The sequence below is a fragment of the Culex quinquefasciatus genome, chromosome 2, assembly GCF_015732765.1.
Source record: "Culex quinquefasciatus strain JHB chromosome 2, VPISU_Cqui_1.0_pri_paternal, whole genome shotgun sequence".
Lineage (NCBI taxonomy): Eukaryota > Metazoa > Arthropoda > Insecta > Diptera > Culicidae > Culex > Culex quinquefasciatus.
The window spans coordinates 9,386,869-9,409,074 of NC_051862.1; the positions used below are offsets into that span (position 1 = coordinate 9,386,869).

The 22,206-nt window shown below is 38.2% G+C and overlaps 1 protein-coding gene across 1 annotated transcript; it reads right to left on the reverse strand.

The window, feature by feature from the left end:
- Positions 1 to 10,696: 10,696 nt before the first annotated feature.
- LOC6044036 (F-box/LRR-repeat protein 2) lies at positions 10,697 to 22,133 on the reverse strand. The gene is made up of 4 exons (XM_001861574.2): positions 21,904 to 22,133; positions 20,643 to 21,845; positions 20,391 to 20,591; positions 10,697 to 11,198 (listed from the first exon to the last, which is right to left on the reverse strand). Exons 1-4 carry the CDS (start codon positions 22,015 to 22,017, stop codon positions 10,890 to 10,892), a joined length of 1,827 nt encoding a protein of 608 aa, XP_001861609.2. The 5' UTR covers positions 22,018 to 22,133; the 3' UTR covers positions 10,697 to 10,889.
- Between the last annotated feature and the right edge of the window lie 73 nt (positions 22,134 to 22,206).

Here is a 22,206-nt window from a genome sequence, read left to right on the forward strand (position 1 = left end):
ACGGACAAAATCTCAATTTTTCTATTTCACTTTTTATTACGAAAGGTTCTATTTTCATAACAAGTATTTTTTAATCTTCGAGATTTTTTAAAAATGTTTTAAAGGAAAAAAAGACATATTTTGCGCAGGAGTTTGAGATGGTGCAATATCTAATACCAGAGTTAATTGTTTTTCTAAACTAATGATTTGTGATTGATCCCTTACCGCAAAATAAACGATAAAAAATTAAAAAAATATTTCAATTTCCAGTCTTTGATTCTTGCCAGAGTTTTAAAGATATCTTAAAATATCATTGTAAAAAAAGCATTTTATTTTTACATTTTTGTTTAAAATGAAGTAATTAGAAAAAATATTAAAATAAGTTAATACATAATAAGTGGGTAATTCTCCGCCAACTCACACAGCAGTTGCCCCGACCCCTCTTCGATTTGCGTGAAACTTTGTCCTAAGGGGTAACTTTTGTCCCTGATCACGAATCCGAGGTCCGTTTTTTGATATCTCGTGACGGAGGGGCGGTACGACCCCTTCCATTTTTGAACATGCGAAAAAAGAGGTGTTTTTCAATAATTTGCAGCCTGAAACGGTGATGAGATAGAAATTTGATGTCAAAGGGACTTTTATGTAAAATTAGACGCCCGATTTGATGGCGTACTCAGAATTCCGAAAAACGTATTTTCATCGAAAAAACACTAAAAGTTTTAAAAATTCTCCCATTTTCCGTTACTCGACTGTAAAATTTTGGAACATGTCATTTTATGGGAAATTTAATGTACTTTTCGAATCTACATTGTCCCAGAAGGGTCATTTTTCATTTAGAACAAAATTTTTCATTTTAAAATTTCGTGTTTTTCTAACTTTGCAGGGTTATTTTTAGAGTGTAACAATGTTCTACAAAGTTGTAGAGCAGACAATTACAAAATTTTTGATATATATACATAAGGGTTTGCTTATAAACATCACAAGTTATCACGATTTTACGAAAAAAGTTTTAAAAAAGTTGGTCGTCATCGATCATGGCCGTTCATGGTCACCCGCGACAGACACGGACGACGAAACAAAGAGAAACGCAAAAAGTAACTTTTTCAAAACTTTTTTTCGTAAAATCGCGATAACTTGTGATGTTTATAAGCAAACCCCTTATGTCTATATATCAAAATTTTTGTAATTGTCTGCTCTACAACTTTGTACAACATTGTTACACTCTAAAAAACAACCCTGCAAAGTTAGAAAAAACACGAAATTTTAAAATAAAAATTTTGTTCTAAATGAAAAATGACCCTTCTGGGACAATGTAGATTCGAAAAGTACATTAAATTTCCCATAAAATGACATGTTCCAAAATTTTTACAGTCGAGTAACGGAAAATGGGAGAATTTTTAAAACTTTTTAGTGTTTTTTCGATGAAAATACGTTTTTTCGGAATTCTGAGTACGCCATCAAATCGGGCGTCTAATTTTACATAAAAGTCCCTTTGACACCAAATTTCTATCTCATCACCGTTTCAGGCTGCAAATTATTGAAAAACACCTCTTTTTTCGCATGTTCAAAAATGGAAGGGGTCGTACCGCCCCTCCGTCACGAGATATCAAAAAACGGACCTCGAATTCGTGATCAGGGACAAAAGTTACCCCTTAGGACAAAGTTTCACGCAAATCGAAGAGGGGTCGGGGCAACTTTTCCCGATTTCGTGTGAGTTGGTAGAGAATTACCCAAGTCTAATAAGAAAGGCAAAAATATCAATTCATGGTACACGAAAAAGTTAAAATATGATTATCAAATTTTACAAACCCTTCCTCTCCAACCCAATTCAGTCAGCTGTCTTGATCGCAACCATCACCGCGTTTCCGAAGCCACTCCCATCTCGTTAAATTCAAACCTCAAAGCATCGTTTTCTCTCTGTCTTTTTTCAGAGCGAGACACCACCAGTTTCTACCGCATCCATCGCAGAGCATCACCACCATCATCATAAACCATTATGGCTGGCTCGCTGGCTGGACGGGCACTTGCGGCTTCTGTTTTTCTACACCCTTTCTTGCAGTTGGAAACTTGCTGCTCTGCTGCCAGAAGGGTTATTATTACTCGGGGCAAGGCGGATAGAAAGGGAGCAGTAAAGTATGCTTTCCCAATGCAATTGAACGATGCTTACCGAGTTTTTACGACTGTTTTTGCAAAACCTGGATCGATGAACGTTGTCGTCACTTCTGTTGCTTTCAAGCGGAGTTGTTTTCTTTTCCACCAGAACCGGTTCTTTCTGCCAGACAACCGCTACAATTTTATGATCTGTGCAGCACGGAATAACGAAGGTAATTATGAAACACTAAAATACATCTTTCAAAAACAGTTGAAACACATTTTGGCCATTTTGAAACCGAAAAAACACGCAGGAGACTTGGCCGCACAGCGACGAACCCGTTTTTAGAGCTCGGACAAACATCGCGATGCTGTTATTATTTGCTTCGATCTCTTCTGTGCACGTTCAAGCGCACACACAGCATCTCAAATCTCAAACAAACTTCGGTGCCGATCCCTCGGAAAGTGTGTTTGCTCTGTTCCGTTTCAGAAACATTAAACAGAAAGAGAAAAAAAAGGAGTTAAACTCGATTCGAACCGTTGATCCAGTGCATTTTCACTCGTCCAAATTGAAGAAAGAAAAACGAAAAAAAAGTGCCCCCAAATAGCTTGTGTTGTCCTACAATGTCAAATAAAACGCGCATCAGCCACTATTGGATCAACACAACAACGAACAACCACAAAAATGAGCGTTCGGGGCGGCTTGTTCAAACATGATACTGTTTCTTAAAAATTTCCTAATTTCTCCCGCAAACATTTGATGTCACGAACGCCGCGCCGTCACCGTGTCCAGTCGTCCAGTCGCATAACTGACCCATTCGGAACGGGGAAGTGAGAAGGCACTGAAAACATTTTAAGAGATTTTTTTTTATTCTTGATAATTTTTTTGTCACGATTCACATTTCTCCATTCATTCCATTCATTTCATTCATTTCATTCATTTCATTCATTTCATTCATTTCATTCATTTCATTCATTTCATTCATTTCATTCATTTCATTCATTTCATTCATTTCATTCATTTCATTCATTTCATTCATTTCATTCATTTCATTCATTTCATTCATTTCATTCATTTCATTCATTTCATTCATTTCATTCATTTCATTCATTTCATTAATTTCATTCATTTCATTCATTTCATTCATTTCATTCATTTCATTCATTTCATTCATTTCATTCATTTCATTCATTTCATTCATTTCATTCATTTCATTCATTTCATTCATTTCATTCATTTCATTCATTTCATTCATTTCATTCATTTCATTCATTTCATTCATTTCATTCATTTCATTCATTTCATTCATTTCATTCATTTCATTCATTTCATTCATTTCATTCATTTCATTCATTTCATTCATTTCATTCATTTCATTCATTTCATTCATTTCATTCATTTCATTCATTTCATTCATTTCATTCATTTCATTCATTTCATTCATTTCATTCATTTCATTCATTTCATTCATTTCATTCATTTCATTCATTTCATTCATTTCATTCATTTCATTCATTTCATTCATTTCATTCATTTCATTCATTTCATTCATTTCATTCATTTCATTCATTTCATTCATTTCATTCATTTCATTCATTTCATTCATTTCATTCATTTCATTCATTTCATTCATTTCATTCATTTCATTCATTTCATTCATTTCATTCATTTCATTCATTTCATTCATTTCATTCATTTCATTCATTTCATTCATTTCATTCATTTCATTCATTTCATTCATTTCATTCATTTCATTCATTTCATTCATTTCATTCATTTCATTCATTTCATTCATTTCATTCATTTCATTCATTTCATTCATTTCATTCATTTAAAAAATGGAAAATTTGACGAAAACAAACATTCTAGCGAAAAAAAAACTTTTTGCGATACTAAACATCGAAAATTTCCAAAAATCAAAAAGATTTTTAAAACAATCCAAAAATGTTTAAAAATGATTCTAAACGCAGGGAAATGCATTTTAAAATTATTTCAGCTGATTGCACATAAATTTCCATTTAAATTATGAAATTTTTTTCATTTATTTTCTGTCCCTGATTTTTGGGCCAACTTTGAAGGGGGGTGACAAAAACTTTAAGTAAAATTTGTGCCAGCCTTAAAGCTTAGGGACCATCCACAAACCACGTAGACACTTTTTTTGGTAATCTCAACTACTATTTTGCATTTCCATTTCATTTTGATTGATATTATTTTATTGCTATTTATGCGTTTTTTCAAAACCCGAAAAATAATTTAATAGTTATGCAATTTATTTGAAAGAAGCAAGCGAACACGTCATTAAAAAAAACGGAAATAAAACAGAAAAATTTAACTTTGTTTGTAAAAAAATAATTTCACAAAAATGTTCAATAATTCCATCTTCTTCTGCACACGTTTAAAAACATGTATTCTTAGTTCGAAAATTCACAAAAAAAATTAACATTTTTTCACTTTTTCTACATTTGATCGTTTGTCCACCTTATGCCTTTTGACCATTCGACCTTTTGTCCCACATCTGAATTTTCAGTTCTAATAGCTTACTTTAATAATTTACAACAATTTTCCAAACTATAACATTTTTCCCAATCAGATTACTTTCCGTTCAAATCTCGTTTTCAGTTACTTGACATTCAGCTCGTTTGAATCTCCTTCATCGTTTCAATCTTCCTTCATCTCCAAACCGCGCACACACACTCACACACGGGCACACTAACAGTCGTGACGCACGGTGCTGCTGAAGCGTAGTCTCACGCGCGCGCACTCCCCCGGTTCGTCGCTGCTGTCCGCGTTCGAGTCTCTGTTTCGTTGCCGCCGGCCGCCATTATCTTTTCTGGCATTTGCCTTGACGGGGGGACCGATCATCTCAAGAGCAGCGGCAGAGAAAACGCGTTCAGGTCCTCGATTTGTTTGGACAAGTAATGAAGTATAATCATAAAGCAACGATTTTTCCACCAGCCCTCTCAGCGTGGTGTCATTCCTAATAAGGAAAACTTTGATATCATGTTAGAAAATCATTTTTTGAAAAAGACAGTTGCGACAATACAACATAAAGGGTCAACTTATTACAATTTCTGACAAGTTAAAAATAACATTGAGTTCATTCAATTCAAAATTACACATTAGGATGAATTTTCCCGTAAGTTTTTTTTCAAGTTTGAAAAATATTCCCAAACATTCCTAAAATTGATTTCTAACATTTCCAAACTACACATGCTATGAAAAAAACTATTAGATGAATTACTCACATTCTCTTCCTTCAAGCTCCCAGCAAAGTTAAATTGTTATTTTGTGGAAAATTAAACAAAAGTGGTCGATTTTTACGATGCGACGCGACGCGACGAAACGGTTGGATAACTGCGTGGTCGTGGCCAAGTGGTCAAGTGGCCAACAACAGCCGTCCCAAAGATGTTGTGTGTATGGACTCGTGAAGATAGTTCAAACAAACATGGCCACGTCGAAAACTTGCTGAAGATGCTGACACCCCGTCCGATGACGAATGGCAAACAGAACTACAGAAAAGCGTGATATTTTTGGAGCATGGCTCAAACCGAAAACGATTTGATAAGTGTGTTTAATCGGATCTTGTACATTCCGACGAATGGACATTTTGCTGAAAGTGTATTTTCTATAGAATGCTTCAATTTTATGTTAAAGCAAATGTTTCTGAAAATTTTTAATACAGTACCTTCGATCAAATTGAAAATTACTTTTTTGAAAAGTACTAGGGACTTAAAAGACTTCCTAACTCTAGGGGAAATCTGGGTATGTTTGGCAGTTTAAGGACTCGGTCCATGTTCCATCCAATTTGGCAAATTCTCACTATTTATTTGATACTTGATTTGTGGGTTGAAAACGCTTTTTTGAATCGAACGCCAAACTGCTGATATGCCAACATTAGGTGCCCGATGAAATTACATGTCTTCCCACCATTCATCTAACATCAAAACTCTGTAACACTTGTGATCAAGTTCACCGTGTGTAGGTCGCTAAGTGATATTTTAAAAGATCGTGAAATTTCTATAAATTAATTTCAAAAATACTGAAGATTGGGCGAAAAAGGGTCCAAATCACGAATAAGACGAAAAAAACGAAACTGTTGGCACTACGCCCCCCGGGGCATGGCCTTCCTCTAACGTGGGATTTCTGCTCCAGCGCCTCTGACGAGACAGGAGAAACCGGGACCGACGTTTTACTTCACCATCCGATAGAAGCTCAGTGGATAAGGCGGGAATCGAACCCGCGTCTCATAGCATAAGAATAAGACCTATCACTCAAAAAGAGGCTGGACATAAATCTACAAAAATCATTTTTTCATGTAAAATTGCCTGAAGAATAAATTGCAAATAGTAAAAAAAACAAGGCACAAAACTTAAAATACTAATTTTGTCCCGATTCTCAGGGTGGCCGCTCAAATCCCATTTTCAAGTGTATAGAAAGAGTCTAACAAGCTTGTTTTTAATGCAATCATGAACTGACCTGAGCAGGAAAGAATATTTGACTTCGACGTTGACCCGACATTTGACATAAATAATATTTGTTTATCCAAAAAAATATTGCTAATCTCAAAAATCTTATAAAAAGATTACATAAACCATGAAAAAACATCTAAATTAATTAAACAAAATTAACCAGTGACAATTTCATCAAAAATATAAACTGAATAAAATTTATATTTAGTACTTTCAAAATAAAAGCAGTCACAATTCCAATTCTGAGAAAAAAAATAAACAACCAAAAATTTAATAAAATTGAAGCATTCATAATACGATGTTACATGGCGGTGTTATAAATGCTGTAAAATTCGTAATAGTTGACGAATATGTTTGCACTCTTCGGCAAAGTTGTTTCTTGAAAAATGCAAAAATACTAAATTATAAATTTTATTCATTTTCATAAGCTTAGACATAAGGAAAGCTATTTTCTTCAAAAAATATATCTAGGAAATCATGTGAAACAGTATGTTTAAAACGTGGATATAGATATTTAAATCATAAAATCAATAATGAATTATCAAAAAGTCAAAATTATGATAATTATTGAGAAAATATTATGAAATTGTCAAAATAAACTTCAAATACCTAGTAGAATGCAATTTATAACAACATTTATAACAAAATTCAAGGCCATTCTGTTTATGTCTACGACTCCTTTATTTTTAAAATATCTCCAATAGTCTTTAAATTCTTAACTAGATTCAAATAGTGGATCCTGAAACTTAAAGTTAACTGCTCAGAAAGAACAGAATCAATTGAATTGAAAATTGTACAAAACACTATAAAAATTTTCAAAACTTGTCAAATAAATTTCAATCGAGTATGCTTGGGATTCCCAACATTTTGACCAAAAATCACATTCCCGACATTTTCCCGATTTTTGTGGGTTTGAGTAACTCTTTCGACTTGAGTGGTCACCCTGCCGCAATACCAAATTTTCAGGCATTTTATCATAAAAAATCAATTCATAGAGTAAAAAGAGGCTTGATATGGTCAACAAAAATTACCTTTTCTTTTGTGAAACGTGGCGAAACTGTGAGATAAAATAACCAAATTCACCGCAAAGGAAAGCCCAATTGGAGTGATAGTTTGACAGTTCACTCCATGGAAATACAGTTATGCCTCGGTTTAGCACCGCATATGGGGGATGCAAAACCGAGGCGTGCATAACCGAGGCACAGATCTTATGAGATTTTGGCTGTATGGGAGACATTGGCTTTAATCGTACGAAAAATCATGCAAACATCAAAAAATTATAGTGTTTTGAAATCGGGATGATGTCAGCTATCCATTAAAATTATTATTTCATAAAAAAATTTCACAAAAATACTTGTTTTTCCTGTATTTCGAAAATGCATTTTTTTTTCTCTAAAGAAACCAAAAATATATTGTTATTGCAATAAGGGTATCAAACGATCGGGATTTTTTCATACATTTCGAATGTAATAACAACATTTTTGAAAATACTCAAAATTTTCACAAAACTACGTATTTTCGAATAAAATACTCAAAATTTCCATTTTTACAAGGTGGGTATCGAACGATCGGGATTTTTTCATACATTTCGAATGTAATCACAATATTTTTTGAAAATACTCCAAATTTTCACAAAACTACGTATTTCCGAAAAAATACTCAAAATTTCCGTTTTTACAATGTGGGTATCAAACGAACCGGATTTTTTCATACATTTCAAAAGTTATCAAAAAAATGAAAATACTAAAAATTTTCACAAAACTACGTATTTTTGAAAAAAAAATGATTTGATTATTTGATACCCATATTGTAAAAACTGAAATTTTGAAAAGTTTTACAAAAATACGTAGTTTGGGAAAATTTTGAGTATTTTCAAAAAAATATTGTTATTACATTCGAAATATATGAAAAAATCCCGATCGTTCGATACCCACATTGTAAAAACGGAAATTTTGAGTATTTTATTCGAAAATACGTAGTTTTGTGAAAAAATAGAGTATTTTCTAAAAAAATTATTATTACATTCGAAATGTATGAAAAAATCCCGATCGTTTAATACCCATATTGTAAAAATTGAAATTTTGAGTATTTTATTCGAAAATACGTAGTTTTGTGAAAATATTGAGTATTTTCTAAAAATGATGTTATTACATTCGAAATGTGTGAAAAAACCCGGTCGTTTGATACCCATATTGTAAAAATTGAAATCTTGAGTATTTTTTTCGAAAAAAACGTAGATATTGGAAAATTTTAAGTATTTTCTAAAAAAATGTTATTATATCCGAAATGTATGAAAAAACCTGATCATTTGATACCCATATTCCAATAACAATATATTTTTGGATTCTTTAGAGAAAAAAAATGCATTTTCAAAACACAGGAAAATACGTATTTTTGTGAAAATTTTCAGGAAATAATAATTTTAATGGATAACTGACATTATCCCGATTACAAAACACTATAATTTTTTGATGTTTGCATGATTTTTCATACGATTAAAGCCAATGTCTCCCATATAGCCAAAAACCCATAAGCTCTCCCAAGTAACATTTTTTTCCAGGAGTTCTACAAGAGCTCTTCAAGATAGCTACAGCATAGCAGTTTGGACCGCGGTAGGATAAAACTCTCTTCAAGTACTCTTCCAAACTCCTGAAGAAGTTTTGAAGAGAATTTTATCCTACCGCGGTCCAAACTGCTATGCTGTAGCTATCTTGAAGAGCTCTTGTAGAACTCCTGGAAAAAAATGTTACTTGGGCTGTGCTTCAGTTAAACACTGGGCCGTGCTTAACCGAGGCAGCTGAACGGTGCAAAATCGGGGCAGTGCAAAACCGAGGCATGCAAAACCGAGGCACGACTGTACATTGCTCACTACCATTCGTGCCAGGTACTCCAATGTCATTTAGGGCCCATTAATCCGCAATTTCCCAAATGCAGCATTTTATTGTCAATAATGACCATTTCAAATTGACATTTGCTGTAAATTTTCCTGTCCTTCTGGAGAAACGAAACGGCCTACTTTTCCCTACCAAAAATAACATAATGGAAAATTAATACCTTTCAACACCTATGCTGAAAATTTCTACTTTTCAGTATCGAAAAGTAACATTTTTCAATATTTTTTTTGTTTTGAACGGTGAAACACTAAACACTTGATTGTTTGACATAAAATTCCATTCTAGAAGCGTTTCTTTTTAATTGCAAAAAATGTTGTAAGCAACTCGTTGCAAAACTTGATTTTTTCAGCACTCGTCGCATTTGTGTACGACTCGAGCTGAAAAAATCTTCTTTTTGCAACTTGTTGCATAAACTACTATTTTGCAATTCCATGTGAGTGTTTTGAAAACTTATATCGAAAAGTAATACCTTTCGATACTGTTTTGGAGTTTGACACTTATCTAGATGACAAAAATGTTATTTTCAAATCATTACAAAATTATTTTTTTCAGCACTCGTCGTATTTATCTAACTTGGCAAACGACTTGTGGCGAAAAAATCTTCTAATTTATTTGACAGCTACATCAAACCTAAAACAATATTCTACAGGGCGATTTATAAGTAAAATTCTGAAACTTTACGACTTGATTTTACTGCACGCATTGATCGGTTGATCTGGAGGAAAGAAATTAAAAAGGAAAATTTATTATTCCGAGTTAATCAACCAAAACCTGAAACTTCATTAGCCAAAACAAACAAAACCCAAACATTTATAAATCTCAAAATAAGCGGAAGTTTACTCTTCCAATTGTAAACCTGTGAGGTCCTTTCGTACGTGAACTAATTGCCGAACCAAGGACAACCCGTTCCCGCTCAATCCCGAACAAAACCCGATTCATTTCACCGCCACCGACCGTCGGCCCCGAATTTTCTAACCTGTCGACCTTTCCCAAACTGGAACCCACAAGCCGAAATCCGGTTCATCAGAGAGGGAGAGAGAAAGAAAAAATCAAAGATCAAAGACCAGATGCCGCCGGGGCGGAAAAGCGATGACCAACTCTGCTCGACCCCGACCCGGCCCGAGGGGGCCATAACACGGCTACTAGTAGTAGCCGCGGTGAAAGAACAAAATGCCGCGCCGCATCTAAGGCCAAAACACCGACGGCCGGGTCAAAACACGACGACGACGACGACGACGCAACCCAAAGAGAGTAAATTTATATGATTTAATACGTTTATTGTATGCATCTCCGGTGTGTTTTCGTTCACTTTTTTATGATTTTTCCTCCCGAGTTGCTGTTTTTTTTTTTGTCTTCTGTTTTTGCTCCTCTCTCGGTCCCTCGTTGGCCGTGTTTTACTTGTCTTAATCTACCTTAACTTCTCGCTGGTTCACGGCTACCGACTTAGGACAACTGCTAATCCCTCAGGTTGACCAACACGTGGCGCAGCGTCGGAATTGCGACCAGTTTGGCCTCGCCCTCGGGCGTAATCTCGGGACATCCGCGAATGTTGAGGTGTTTGAGCTCGTGGCAGTGCTTGATGAGGGCGGCGAGGGAGGCGTCCGTCACCAGCGGGCAGTTGTGCAGCTTCAGCGTGGTCAACCGGCGGCAGTGTCGAGCGACGAGTTCCACGCACAGATCGGTGATGTTGGGACTCTCGCTAAAGTCGATGATCTCCAGCGAGGGGCAGGACTGGACGAAGGATTGCACGGCGAGGTCGGTGATCTGGAATAACGGAAATTTCAGTTAATTATTAGTTTAAAAATGCCGAAGCTCACAGATCTATTATTTTGAACAATCTAATGAATAAAAAATCAAACTGGCAAGTCACTTTCGAAAGAAAAGTAATGCAGCAAAAGTTTATAAATTCAGAAATGGGTAATTCTCTACCAACTCACACGAAATCGGGAAAAGTTGCCCCGACCCCTCTTCGATTTGCGTGAAACTTTGTCCTAAGGGTTAACTTTTGTCCCTGATCACGAATCCGAGGTCCGTTTTTTGATATCTCGTGACGGAGGGGCGATACGACCCCTTCCATTTTTGAACATGCGAAAAAAGAGGTGTTTTTCAATAATTTGCAGCCTGAAACGGTGATGAGATAGAAATTTGGTGTCAAAGGGACTTTTATGTAAAATTAGACGGCCGATTTGATGGCGTACTCAGAATTCCGAAAAAACGTATTTTTCATCGAAAAAAACACTAAAAAAGTTTTAAAAATTCTTCCATTTTCTGTTAATCGACTGTAAAAATTTTTGGAACATGTCATTTTATGGGAAATTTAATGTTCTTTTCGAATCTACATTGACCCAGAAGGGTCATTTTTTTTCATTTAGAACAAAAATTTTCATTTTAAAATGTTGTGTTTTTTCTAACTTTGCAGGGTTATTTTTTAGAGTGTAACAATGTTGTACAAAGTTGTAGAGCAGACAATTACAAAAATTTTGATATGTAAACATAAGGGATTTGCTTATAAACATCGCGAGTTATCGCGATTTTACGAAAAAAAAGTTTTGAAAAAGTTACTTTTTGCGTTTCTCTTTGTTTCGTCGTCCGTGTCTGTTTCCCATAAAATGACATGTTCCAAAAATTTTTACAGTCGAGTAACGGAAAATGGGAGAATTTTTAAAACTTTTTTAGTGTTTTTTCGATGAAAAATACGTTTTTTCCGGAACTCTGAGTACGCCATCAAATCGGGCGTCTAATTTTACAAAAAAGTCCCTTTAACACCAAATTTCTATCTCATAACCGTTTCAGGCTGCAAATTATTGAAAAACACCTTTTTTTCACATGTTCAAAAATGGAAGGGGTCGTACCGCCCCTCCGTCACGAGATATCAAAAAAACGGACCTCGGATTCGTGATCAGGGATAAAAGTTACCCCTTAGGACAAAGTTTCACGCAAATCGAAAAGGGGTCGGGGCAACTGCTGTGTGAGTTGGCGTAGAATTACCCAAATTGCTTTTAGTAACAAATTCAATCATTTACTGTACAATTCTGGAGTTTTTTTTAAGTCCAACAAACCAAATTTTCAGTTTTTTTTTTTTTTTTGCTTTTGGGTGTTTTTTAATACCCCTAACTAGAGGGTGACGATTCTCGAGATTTTCAATTTCCCGGGAATCGAGAGTTGAATTTTGCAATTTCCCGGGAATTCCCGGGACCCGGGAGTTTTTTAACTATGCCAATAGTGCCAATCATTTATAAAGAAAAGTAATAAATGTGTTTCTTTTCAATAAATTCAGATACAAATAATTTATACTTATTCAATAAAACGTTAATTAGTAACCTCGTTATTTTTGGGAATTGTCTACCTTTTATTTTTTTTTATGAATCTGCAAATACAAGATCACTTTTTGATTTTTTTTGGACTCCTAATTATAGTTTAAAATGTTTACGAATCTTAATTCGTACTAAGTGATTTTTCAAAAGTTGCACAAACTTGTTTATAGATTTTTGTGATGTAAAAAAAGGTATTATATAATTTCCCAGTACATATTGGGATTTTTGCAATATGATAAATAACGACTCAAAACAACAATTTAAAATTGTTTTTTTTTTCCTTTTTAAGGTCAACTAAAAATATTAATTGAAGAAATAGTTATTAGTAAAATTCGAATGTTCATATGTGGCGGAGTTTTTTTTTAATTTAAAATAAGGTTGATGCGAAACACAAAATAACTTATTGACATCGAAAAAGATAAAAAAAAACCTTAGCATTACCAAAAAAAACTAGATTAAGAGTATTGCTATGCTCGAGAGAGGATATGTAAATTATACTTATCTTGAAAAGGCTTCTACCACTTTGAAATAAAAAAGAAACAATAACTGCTAAGTATGCATAAGTTAAAATTTAAACTTTCTGAATAAGAAGATTAGAGATGCATTGGTTTATTCAAATTTGAATACCAAATATTAAATTTAACATCCAATGACAAAAAACAATTTCGAATTAGTTGATTAGCTTATTAGTTAATATAATTTTGCTTCGATATTCATAAGCATCAAATTTCCCGGGAGTCCCGACCAAATTTCCCGGGAATCGAGAGGTCCAAAAATAGTCGATTTTCCGGGAAAATTTTCCCGGGAATTCCCGCTCGTCACCCTCTACCCCTAACTCAAGGCGGTTTCAAAAACACCCAAAAAGCAAAACCTGGTTTATTGGACCTTTCCAAAAAAAACTTCAGAATTCTTGTTTTGAAGCGTTCTGTTTTTGATAACTATGAATGGAGTATTACATTTATAAATTTGCCAAAACAAGTTAAATGTTTCGAGTGCTACATGGAGGTAAATTTTTGCCCAGCTTTTTTTATGTTAACCTCGACGAAAGCAAAAGATTAACTCCATGTGAACTTCTTTTTTATTTCTCGATAATATTATTATTTTTATTTTATTTATTTTTTATTATTTATTTAATTATTAATCATTACATTGTATTGTCAGAAGAAGGGTTATTCTCTACATTTTCGCCAATCTACTTTTCTTATTTTTTAATATTTTTAACGAAACTTTGTCCATGCATTTTCTATTTGTTTTTTTTTTTGTTTTTGTGTTTTTGTGTTTTTGTGTTTTTGTGTTTTTGTGTTTTTGTGTTTTTGTGTTTTTGTGTTTTTGTGTTTTTGTGTTTTTGTGTTTTTGTGTTTTTGTGTTTTTGTGTTTTTGTGTTTTTGTGTTTTTGTGTTTTTGTGTTTTTGTGTTTTTGTGTTTTTGTGTTTTTGTGTTTTTGTGTTTTTGTGTTTTTGTGTTTTGTGTTTTTGTGTTTTTGTGTTTTTGTGTTTTTGTGTTTTTGTGTTTTTGTGTTTTTGTGTTTTTGTGTTTTTGTGTTTTTGTGTTTTTGTGTTTTTGTGTTTTGTGTTTTTGTGTTTTTGTGTTTTGTGTTTTTGTGTTTTTGTGTTTTTGTGTTTTGTGTTTTTGTGTTTTTGTGTTTTTGTGTTTTTGTGTTTTTGTGTTTTTGTGTTTTTGTGTTTTGTGTTTTTGTGTTTTGTGTTTTTGTGTTTTTGTGTTTTTGTGTTTTGTGTTTTTGTGTTTTTGTGTTTTTGTGTTTTGTGTTTTTGTGTTTTTGTGTTTTTGTGTTTTTGTGTTTTTGTGTTTTTGTGTTTTTGTGTTTTTGTGTTTTTGTGTTTTTGTGTTTTGTGTTTTGTGTTTTGTGTTTTGTGTTTTTGTGTTTTTGTGTTTTTGTGTTTTGTGTTTTTGTGTTTTTGTGTTTTTGTGTTTTGTGTTTTTGTGTTTTTGTGTTTTTGTGTTTTTGTGTTTTTGTGTTTTGTGTTTTTGTGTTTTTGTGTTTTTGTGTTTTTGTGTTTTTGTGTTTTTGTGTTTTTGTGTTTTTGTGTTTTTGTGTTTTGTGTTTTTGTGTTTTTGTGTTTTTGTGTTTTTGTGTTTTTGTGTTTTTGTGTTTTTGTGTTTTTGTGTTTTTGTGTTTTTGTGTTTTTGTGTTTTTGTGTTTTTGTGTTTTTGTGTTTTTGTGTTTTTGTGTTTTTGTGTTTTTGTGTTTTGTGTTTTTGTGTTTTTGTGTTTTTGTGTTTTTGTGTTTTTGTGTTTTTGTGTTTTTGTGTTTTTGTGTTTTGTGTTTTTGTGTTTTTGTGTTTTTGTGTTTTTGTGTTTTTGTGTTTTTGTGTTTTGTGTTTTTGTGTTTTTGTGTTTTTGTGTTTTTGTGTTTTTGTGTTTTTGTGTTTTTGTGTTTTTGTGTTTTTGTGTTTTTGTGTTTTTGTTTTTGTGTTTTTGTGTTTTTGTGTTTTTGTGTTTTGTGTTTTTGTGTTTTTGTGTTTTTGTGTTTTTGTGTTTTTGTGTTTTTGTGTTTTGTGTTTTTGTGTTTTTGTGTTTTTGTGTTTTTGTGTTTTTGTGTTTTTGTGTTTTTGTGTTTTTGTGTTTTTGTGTTTTTGTGTTTTTGTGTTTTTGTGTTTTTGTGTTTTTGTGTTTTTGTGTTTTTGTGTTTTTGTGTTTTTGTGTTTTTGTGTTTTTGTGTTTTTGTGTTTTTGTGTTTTTGTGTTTTTGTGTTTTTGTGTTTTTGTGTTTTTGTGTTTTAGTGTTTTTGTTTTTGGTTTTGTTTTTGTTTTTGTTTTTGTTTTTGTTTTTGTTTTTGTTTTTGTTTTTGTTTTTGTTTTTGTTTTTGTTTTTGTTTTTGTTTTTGTTTTTGTTTTTGTTTTTGTTTTTGTTTTTGTTTTTGTTTTTGTTTTTGTTTTTGTTTTTGTTTTTGTTTTTGTTTTTGTTTTTGTTTTTGTTTTTGTTTTTGTTTTTGTTTTTGTTTTTGTTTTTGTTTTTGTTTTTGTTTTTGTTTTTGTTTTTGTTTTTGTTTTTGTTTTTGTTTTTGTTTTTGTTTTTGTTTTTGTTTTTGTTTTTGTTTTTGTTTTTGTTTTTGTTTTTGTTTTTGTTTTTGTTTTTGGTTTTGTTTTTGGTTTTGTTTTTGTTTTTGTTTTTGTTTCAAATTGATTCTGAGGGGCCATCCTCGCGAAGGGATTTCTGAAGGATGACATTCTGGGAAATGGTCTAATCTGGGAAAGGGATATGATCCATCCAATTGGACCATGAATGAAGAAAATGTTCCGAAATGTTTTCTAAACACATTTCTGCCGATTAAAGAGTTTTTCTTTAAGTTTTTTTTTCTGTAATATTTTGCATGCCGCTTGCAAATTCCCGGTTTTACTTGGTTTCTTCATCATATTTGAAACAATGAGTAATAAAAAATTGATTTTTAGAAGCAATGTTGATTATCTTTATATTTTTAAATAACAATTTCAAAAAAAAAATCACTCTTATTTGTAATATTTGTTGGCCGGATTAGCAGAGTACCGACGGCAGCAGGGAACGCGAAAAGGAGGGACGGATCCGGTTAACTTTGTCGGAAAATAAAATACGCGCGAGTAACAACAAAACGTGTCTTTATTGTTGCGAAGCTGGCTTAGAACTAACTGTGTGTGACGTGTCACCTTTTCTCTTGAACGGCGGCGCCGTTGTGCGCAGGGTTGCATCCGCGCACGTCACCTCCAATAGGGTGGCTCAACACTCCTCCTCGCGGATTCATCCCTGGGCTCCTCCGTCGTCCAGTTTTGGCACCGCTCTCTCCTTGTCTCTCTCGATCCTGTTGATCTTCTCCTCCTGCTTGCAAGCAACGAGATAATCTACGTAAATGAGTAGAAATATCCAGTCCTTGCCGATTGGCTTCTTGTAGATGCTCGAATCCGAATTGCACCGCTCGAATCTCAACCGCGACAGTTTTCCGGTGATCGTCCGGTGCCACACTCGCGCCGCTTGTTTGAGAACGCAAATGCTTTTCAGCAGTCGGCACACTTTGGTCTGCTTCTCCTTGTTGGCGAAACCGGGTGGTTGCCGCATGTAGATCTCCTCGCTGAGCGATCCGTAAAGGTAGGCGGTCTTAACATCCAAGTGCCTCACGGACATCTTCCGGTGACCCGCTACCGCCAGCAACACTCGAAAAGATGCTTGCATGGCAACCGGAGCGTAGACTTCGTGGTAATCGTAGCCGTAGCGTTGCGAGAAGCCTTGGGCTACGAGCCGAGCCTTGAATCTTGCGACTTTGCCATCTGCATCCTGCTTCTTCCGGTAAACCCACTTGCAGCCAACAATGTTGCGATTGGCTGGGGGGTCCACGAGCTGCCAGGTGCGGTTCGACATCAAGGACTTGTACTCGTCTTTCATTGCTCGTACCCACTCCTCCTTTTCGGAACAACGTACAGCCTCCTCGTACGTCGCTGGTTCGTCCTGCTCCATCACCACCAGGCCGACTTCGTAGTCCTCCAGTCTGGCCGGCAGCTGTCCTCGCGTAGATCTGTCCGGCAGCAATCGCAGCTGTTGTCCTTGACCTGCTGGCTCTGTATCCGGTGCTCGCGGTGCGGCCTCCAGCGCTGTCTGGTGAGCATCCGCCTCGCCCGGCCCAGGTGGGTCACCCGGCGCCGCCGCCTCTTGCACCGCTTCTTCGCCGTTGAACAGATCCTCGGCGGACTCGTAACCCTCGAAAGAGTCATCATCAGACAGCTCGTTTCGCACGATGGACTCCATCGGGGACACTTCTTGATCTTCACTGTTGTGCTTCGCTGATTCACTTTTGAATTCACTGCACTTTCGCTCGTCCGGCATACGCAAATCCTCGACAAACTTCACATCACGACTTATCGTCACACGTACACTTTGTTTGTCGACAAAACGGTATGCTTTGTGTTCGTTCGAGTATCCCACAAACACTAGTTTTCGCGCTTTCACGTCCATTTTCTTCCTTTTCTGTGCGGGCACCTGCACCCACGCCTCACTCCCGAAGATCTTCATGTGCTCTAGGCTGGGTTTCTTCCCGTACCATTTCTCGAACGGACTCATCCCAATCGACCGTGACGGTAGACGGTTCTGGATGTAGGTCGCCGTCAGCACGGCTTCGCCCCAGTACTTCGGCTCCAACTCTGCGTCGCGCAGCATACACAGACACGCCTCCTTGAGGTATCGGTTCTTCCTCTCGGCAACTCCGTTCTGCTGCGGAGAGTACGGCGCCGTGAACTGGCTCACGATTCCTTCTCGGCGCAGAAAGTCCTGCAGCGCCTTGTTGACGTACTCGCCGCCTCCATCGGACCGAATGACGTGCGGGGTCTTTCCGATCTGGGTCTTGCAGAACTTGACAAAGTTTTCGATCTTGCCCGCAGCGTCGGACTTGTTCCGGATCAGGTACACGAACGTCATTCTGGTGTAGTCGTCGATCAGCGACAGGTAGTACCTGTTTCCGCTCGGGGTTTCCTCCATCGGGCCGCTCAAATCCGTGTGCACCAAATCCAGCTTGTCCTTCGTATCGTGCACAGACTGCTTCGGGAATGGAGTGCGAGACATCTTTCCTTCCATGCAGCTGCTGCAGAGCGTACGTACGCCGCAGTCCTCAACCTTGATCCCTTCCGCAAACTTCCCCGGAATCGCTTGAACCACCTCTTGATCACGGTGACCGAGCCGACGATGCCAGGTGTGTTGGCAGTTGGCAGTGTGGCTCCTCTGCACTGTGATCATGGCTTGGTCCGGAGTGCACAATCGGTAGAGGCTTCCGTGGCGAGTCCCTTGGGCTGCTAATACTTCTGCACGGTTCCGGACTTCACAGCGTTCGCCGTTGAACACAACTTCGAATCCTTTCGCTGCAAGTGTGCTCACCGAAATCAGTCCGCTGGTGAGTTTGGGAACGTAGAGGACGTCGTGGAGCTCGATGTCGACCGGATTTCCTTCACCGTTGACTCCGACGATGGTTCCGCTTCCGGTGCCTCGAACTTCCGCCTTCTCTCCGTCAGCGAGCGTCACGCTGACGCTCACCTTCTCTTGAAGCGCCTTGAAGAACCGTTTGTCGCCGGTCATGTGCCGCGACGCGCCGCTGTCGACGTACCACTCTGCCGATCTTCCGTGACCGACCATCCAAGCGAGGGGTTCGTCCGAAACATCTGCTTGCTTTGCCTTGACCTTACCCTCCTTGCTTGACTCTGGCTTCTTGTTCGTCGACTCCTCCTTCTTCCGTTCGGGGCACTTCCTCCAAAGTGGCCAGGCTGGTGGCAGTGATTGCAGAGCTGCTGCTGCTGCTGTTTGTTGCCACCCTTGCCGCCCTTTCTTTTGTTTACGTTCGAGCGTAGAGCCTTGTCTCCGCTTTCAACCGCGCTTGAACGTTCACGCCGCTTCTCCGCCTCTGCCATCAAGCTGGCCTGCAGCAGATCCGACGTGATTTCCTCGACAGGCCGTTGTTGAATGGCCGTGACGAGCGGATCGAACGAGTCTGGCAACGAAACCATCATGAGCGCCACTCGGAGTTTGTCTGGAATCTCCTGGCCAGCATCCTCGACTCGTTGCACCAGCTCGTTGAACACCTGGATGTGCTCCTCCACCTCGCCGTCCTCCGGGAGGTCCAGCCGGGCCAGCTTCTTGAGGAGGTACACAACGGAACGCTGGTCGTGGTGGTCCTTCAACTTCTCCCAGGCCTCCTTCGCTGATTTGCAAGTCTTTATCAGCCTAGCCTGGTTGTCGTCCACCCACAGGCCAATCGTCGCACGCGCCACTTCGTCCTTCTCCACCCACTGCTCCGAGGGAACTTGCGGCTTCTCCTTGGAGATTACTGACCACAACCTCTCCTTGATGAGCAACATCTCCATTTTAAACTTCCAAGTGTGGTAGTTTACGCTGGTCAGTCTGGGAAGGGCGTAGCGCTGGTCCGCCATCTTGCCGGAACTTTTCACCAATCGTCCGGCTGCAACTTTTCCTCAGCTTCCGCGCGACCGAACTCCTCTTCCGCTGCGTTCCTGGGCACAAAACCTGTTGGCCGGATTAGCAGAGTACCGACGGCAGCAGGGAACGCGAAAAGGAGGGACGGATCCGGTTAACTTTGTCGGAAAATAAAATACGCGCGAGTAACAACAAAACGTGTCTTTATTGTTGCGAAGCTGGCTTAGAACTAACTGTGTGTGACGTGTCACCTTTTCTCTTGAACGGCGGCGCCGTTGTGCGCAGGGTTGCATCCGCGCACGTCACCTCCAATAGGGTGGCTCAACAATATTTTGATACAAAATATTTTTTCAGGGAGGGATCTTCCAACAAAACGATACATTCGAAAACTTATTTTTATTTTTCAATGTTGTTTTAAAAAGCAAAGTTTTTTTTTCTTTTTCTCATCCATTTTGTCATTACTTTTATATTATCAATGAAATTATCGTATAAATAAATCAAATAAAAAATCAGGATTTTTTTATCTTTTACCATTCCCAGTTAATTTTTTAAATTCTGCTTAGAATTTGATACTGAGTCGATATGTATAAACGAGGTTATGTTTAGGTTGGGTTATCCCAAAAAAAAATATGATTGAAATTTGTCTCTTCAGAAACAATTATAACCCTGATCAAATGAATAGAAGACAATTCCTCTTTTTACTACAAAACCATATGTTACATGCAAACGAAACAAAACTCACCAGCAACCGCGTCAGCACCAGCTCCCTAAGCTCCCGCAGCCGAAACTTCCGCACAAACGTCAAATCCGTCACCCGAAAGCACCCATTAAGGTTGAGATAGCGCAGCCGCTTCAGGTTCTGAATCGAAAACGTCATCCGCAGGTCCCAGATTGCGATCGCACACTCGGGCAGGTCGATCCCGGTGAGGCCGGCGTCGGAAACCTTCGAAAAAAATAGGTTAGGTTTCGTTCAAGGTTAGGGTGATTGCAGTACCTTTGCACAGCAGTCCACGTTCAGCTCTTGCAGACCTGCCAGGTGGTAGAAAATGTACTGAATCGAACGATCGTTGATGCAGTTGGAACAACCTCCTAGATCGAGCACGGCAAGGTTGTTCAGGTCGAACGCGATCTTCGTGAAGACCACTTCTCCGATGTTGGTTAGCAGACCCATGTAGAGCTTTCGGAGGCGTTTACGGTTGTGGGTTAGAATGCCCTCCAGAACTCCACAGTCGGAGATGCGTTCGCAGTTGGTGAGGTCGATGTGCTTGAGACGGGTTAGCTTCTTGATTGAGCCAATTCCGTAGTCCGAGATCATCCAGCAACGGTTAAGGATGAGGGTTTCTAGCAGTGGCATGCTGTTGGAGATTTGCATTAGAGCGGTGTCGTGCACTTCGAGTGACCTGGTGAGATCGAGATAGGTTAGGTTGGTTTGGAGTTGGAACAGATCCATGATGCCGGCTTCCGTTTGCGGGATGCGATCGTTGATCATCAGCGACAAGCTTTTTAGACGGAGTCCCTTGATGTCCGCGAGGTGGCGCAGAAACAAATTGTCTACTGGCGTGTCGCCAATGTAAAAGTGCTTGATCGCGTGCTGGCGCTGCTCCAAGAAACGCAAAACGTGTCCCAACATGCGAAAACGCTGCCCAGCTTCGATACCCTTGAAGCAGTTGGACACATTTAGCGAGTCGAGTTTGGGCGCCATTCCGACAATGAAATCGAAATGATGCTCCTCTAGTTTGTTGTTGCCCGCCAGACTTATGTGAGTCAACGCCGGTAGCGTTGGGATGTACATTACGGTAAGGTTCTCCAGGACCTTCCACGAGCGGAACAGGTCCGGACAGTTCTCGATCGCGAGACGCTTTAGGCGGAACGTATATCGGAGGATCGACAGCAGCTTTTGCTTCCAAATGATGCAATTATCGAAGGACAACTCTTCCATAGATTCGCCCAGTTCAGCCCAAAAATCACTTCGATTGCCAAAAGCGATCTTCGTTAGCTTGATGTTTGGAAAGTACCGGAATGCCGTGAGAAAGGTCCGAACAGGCTCGACATTGTCCTCAAACTCTATGTTGTCAATGTGCAGCACGGACGATCTCATAAAGAACGGATGCTTCAAGCCTTCGTAGAACCCTCTGCAAGCCTGCGCCATGGCATGTCTGTCAGCGTGGTTCAAGAACTGCATCAGGTAGACCATCACCTAACGAAACCAAAATATCCGTTACAAAACAAGCTCCTTTGTCTCGATTTGAACTTACCTCGTACGGCAGATCCTCAAAGAACGGTTCAAAGTGAAAAACAAACTGATCATCGTACCGCACATACAATGTATGCTCAAGCGGTTCCCAGTCCCGCGTTGGGTTCGGACTCATCCTTATGGCGTCGCGAGAGCTTTGTTGATCAACAACCACCGCGGCGGCACCGGTGCCAACAAAAAAGACGATCTTTGCGCAATGCAAGTTGGCAGTCAACTGATCGAGGACGTTCAACAACAACTAGCAGGTCGTGAGCACGGTTTCACACGGCGCTCGTGTTTCACGAACAGCGCGATCGCGATCGTC

Bases quoted from the DNA above. Each gene is read 5' to 3' on its own strand.
- LOC6044036 (XM_001861574.2), bottom strand. From the start codon at position 22,017: ATGAGTCCGAACCCAACGCGGGACTGGGAACCGCTTGAGCATACATTG. The intron at 21,846-21,903 runs GTAAGTTCAAAT...TGGTTTCGTTAG, and splicing joins TTGAGGATCTGCCGTACGAG to GTGATGGTCTACCTGATGCA. The intron at 11,199-20,390 runs GTGAGTTTTGTT...CCGTTATTCCAG, and splicing joins TGGTGCTGACGCGGTTGCTG to ATCACCGACCTCGCCGTGCA.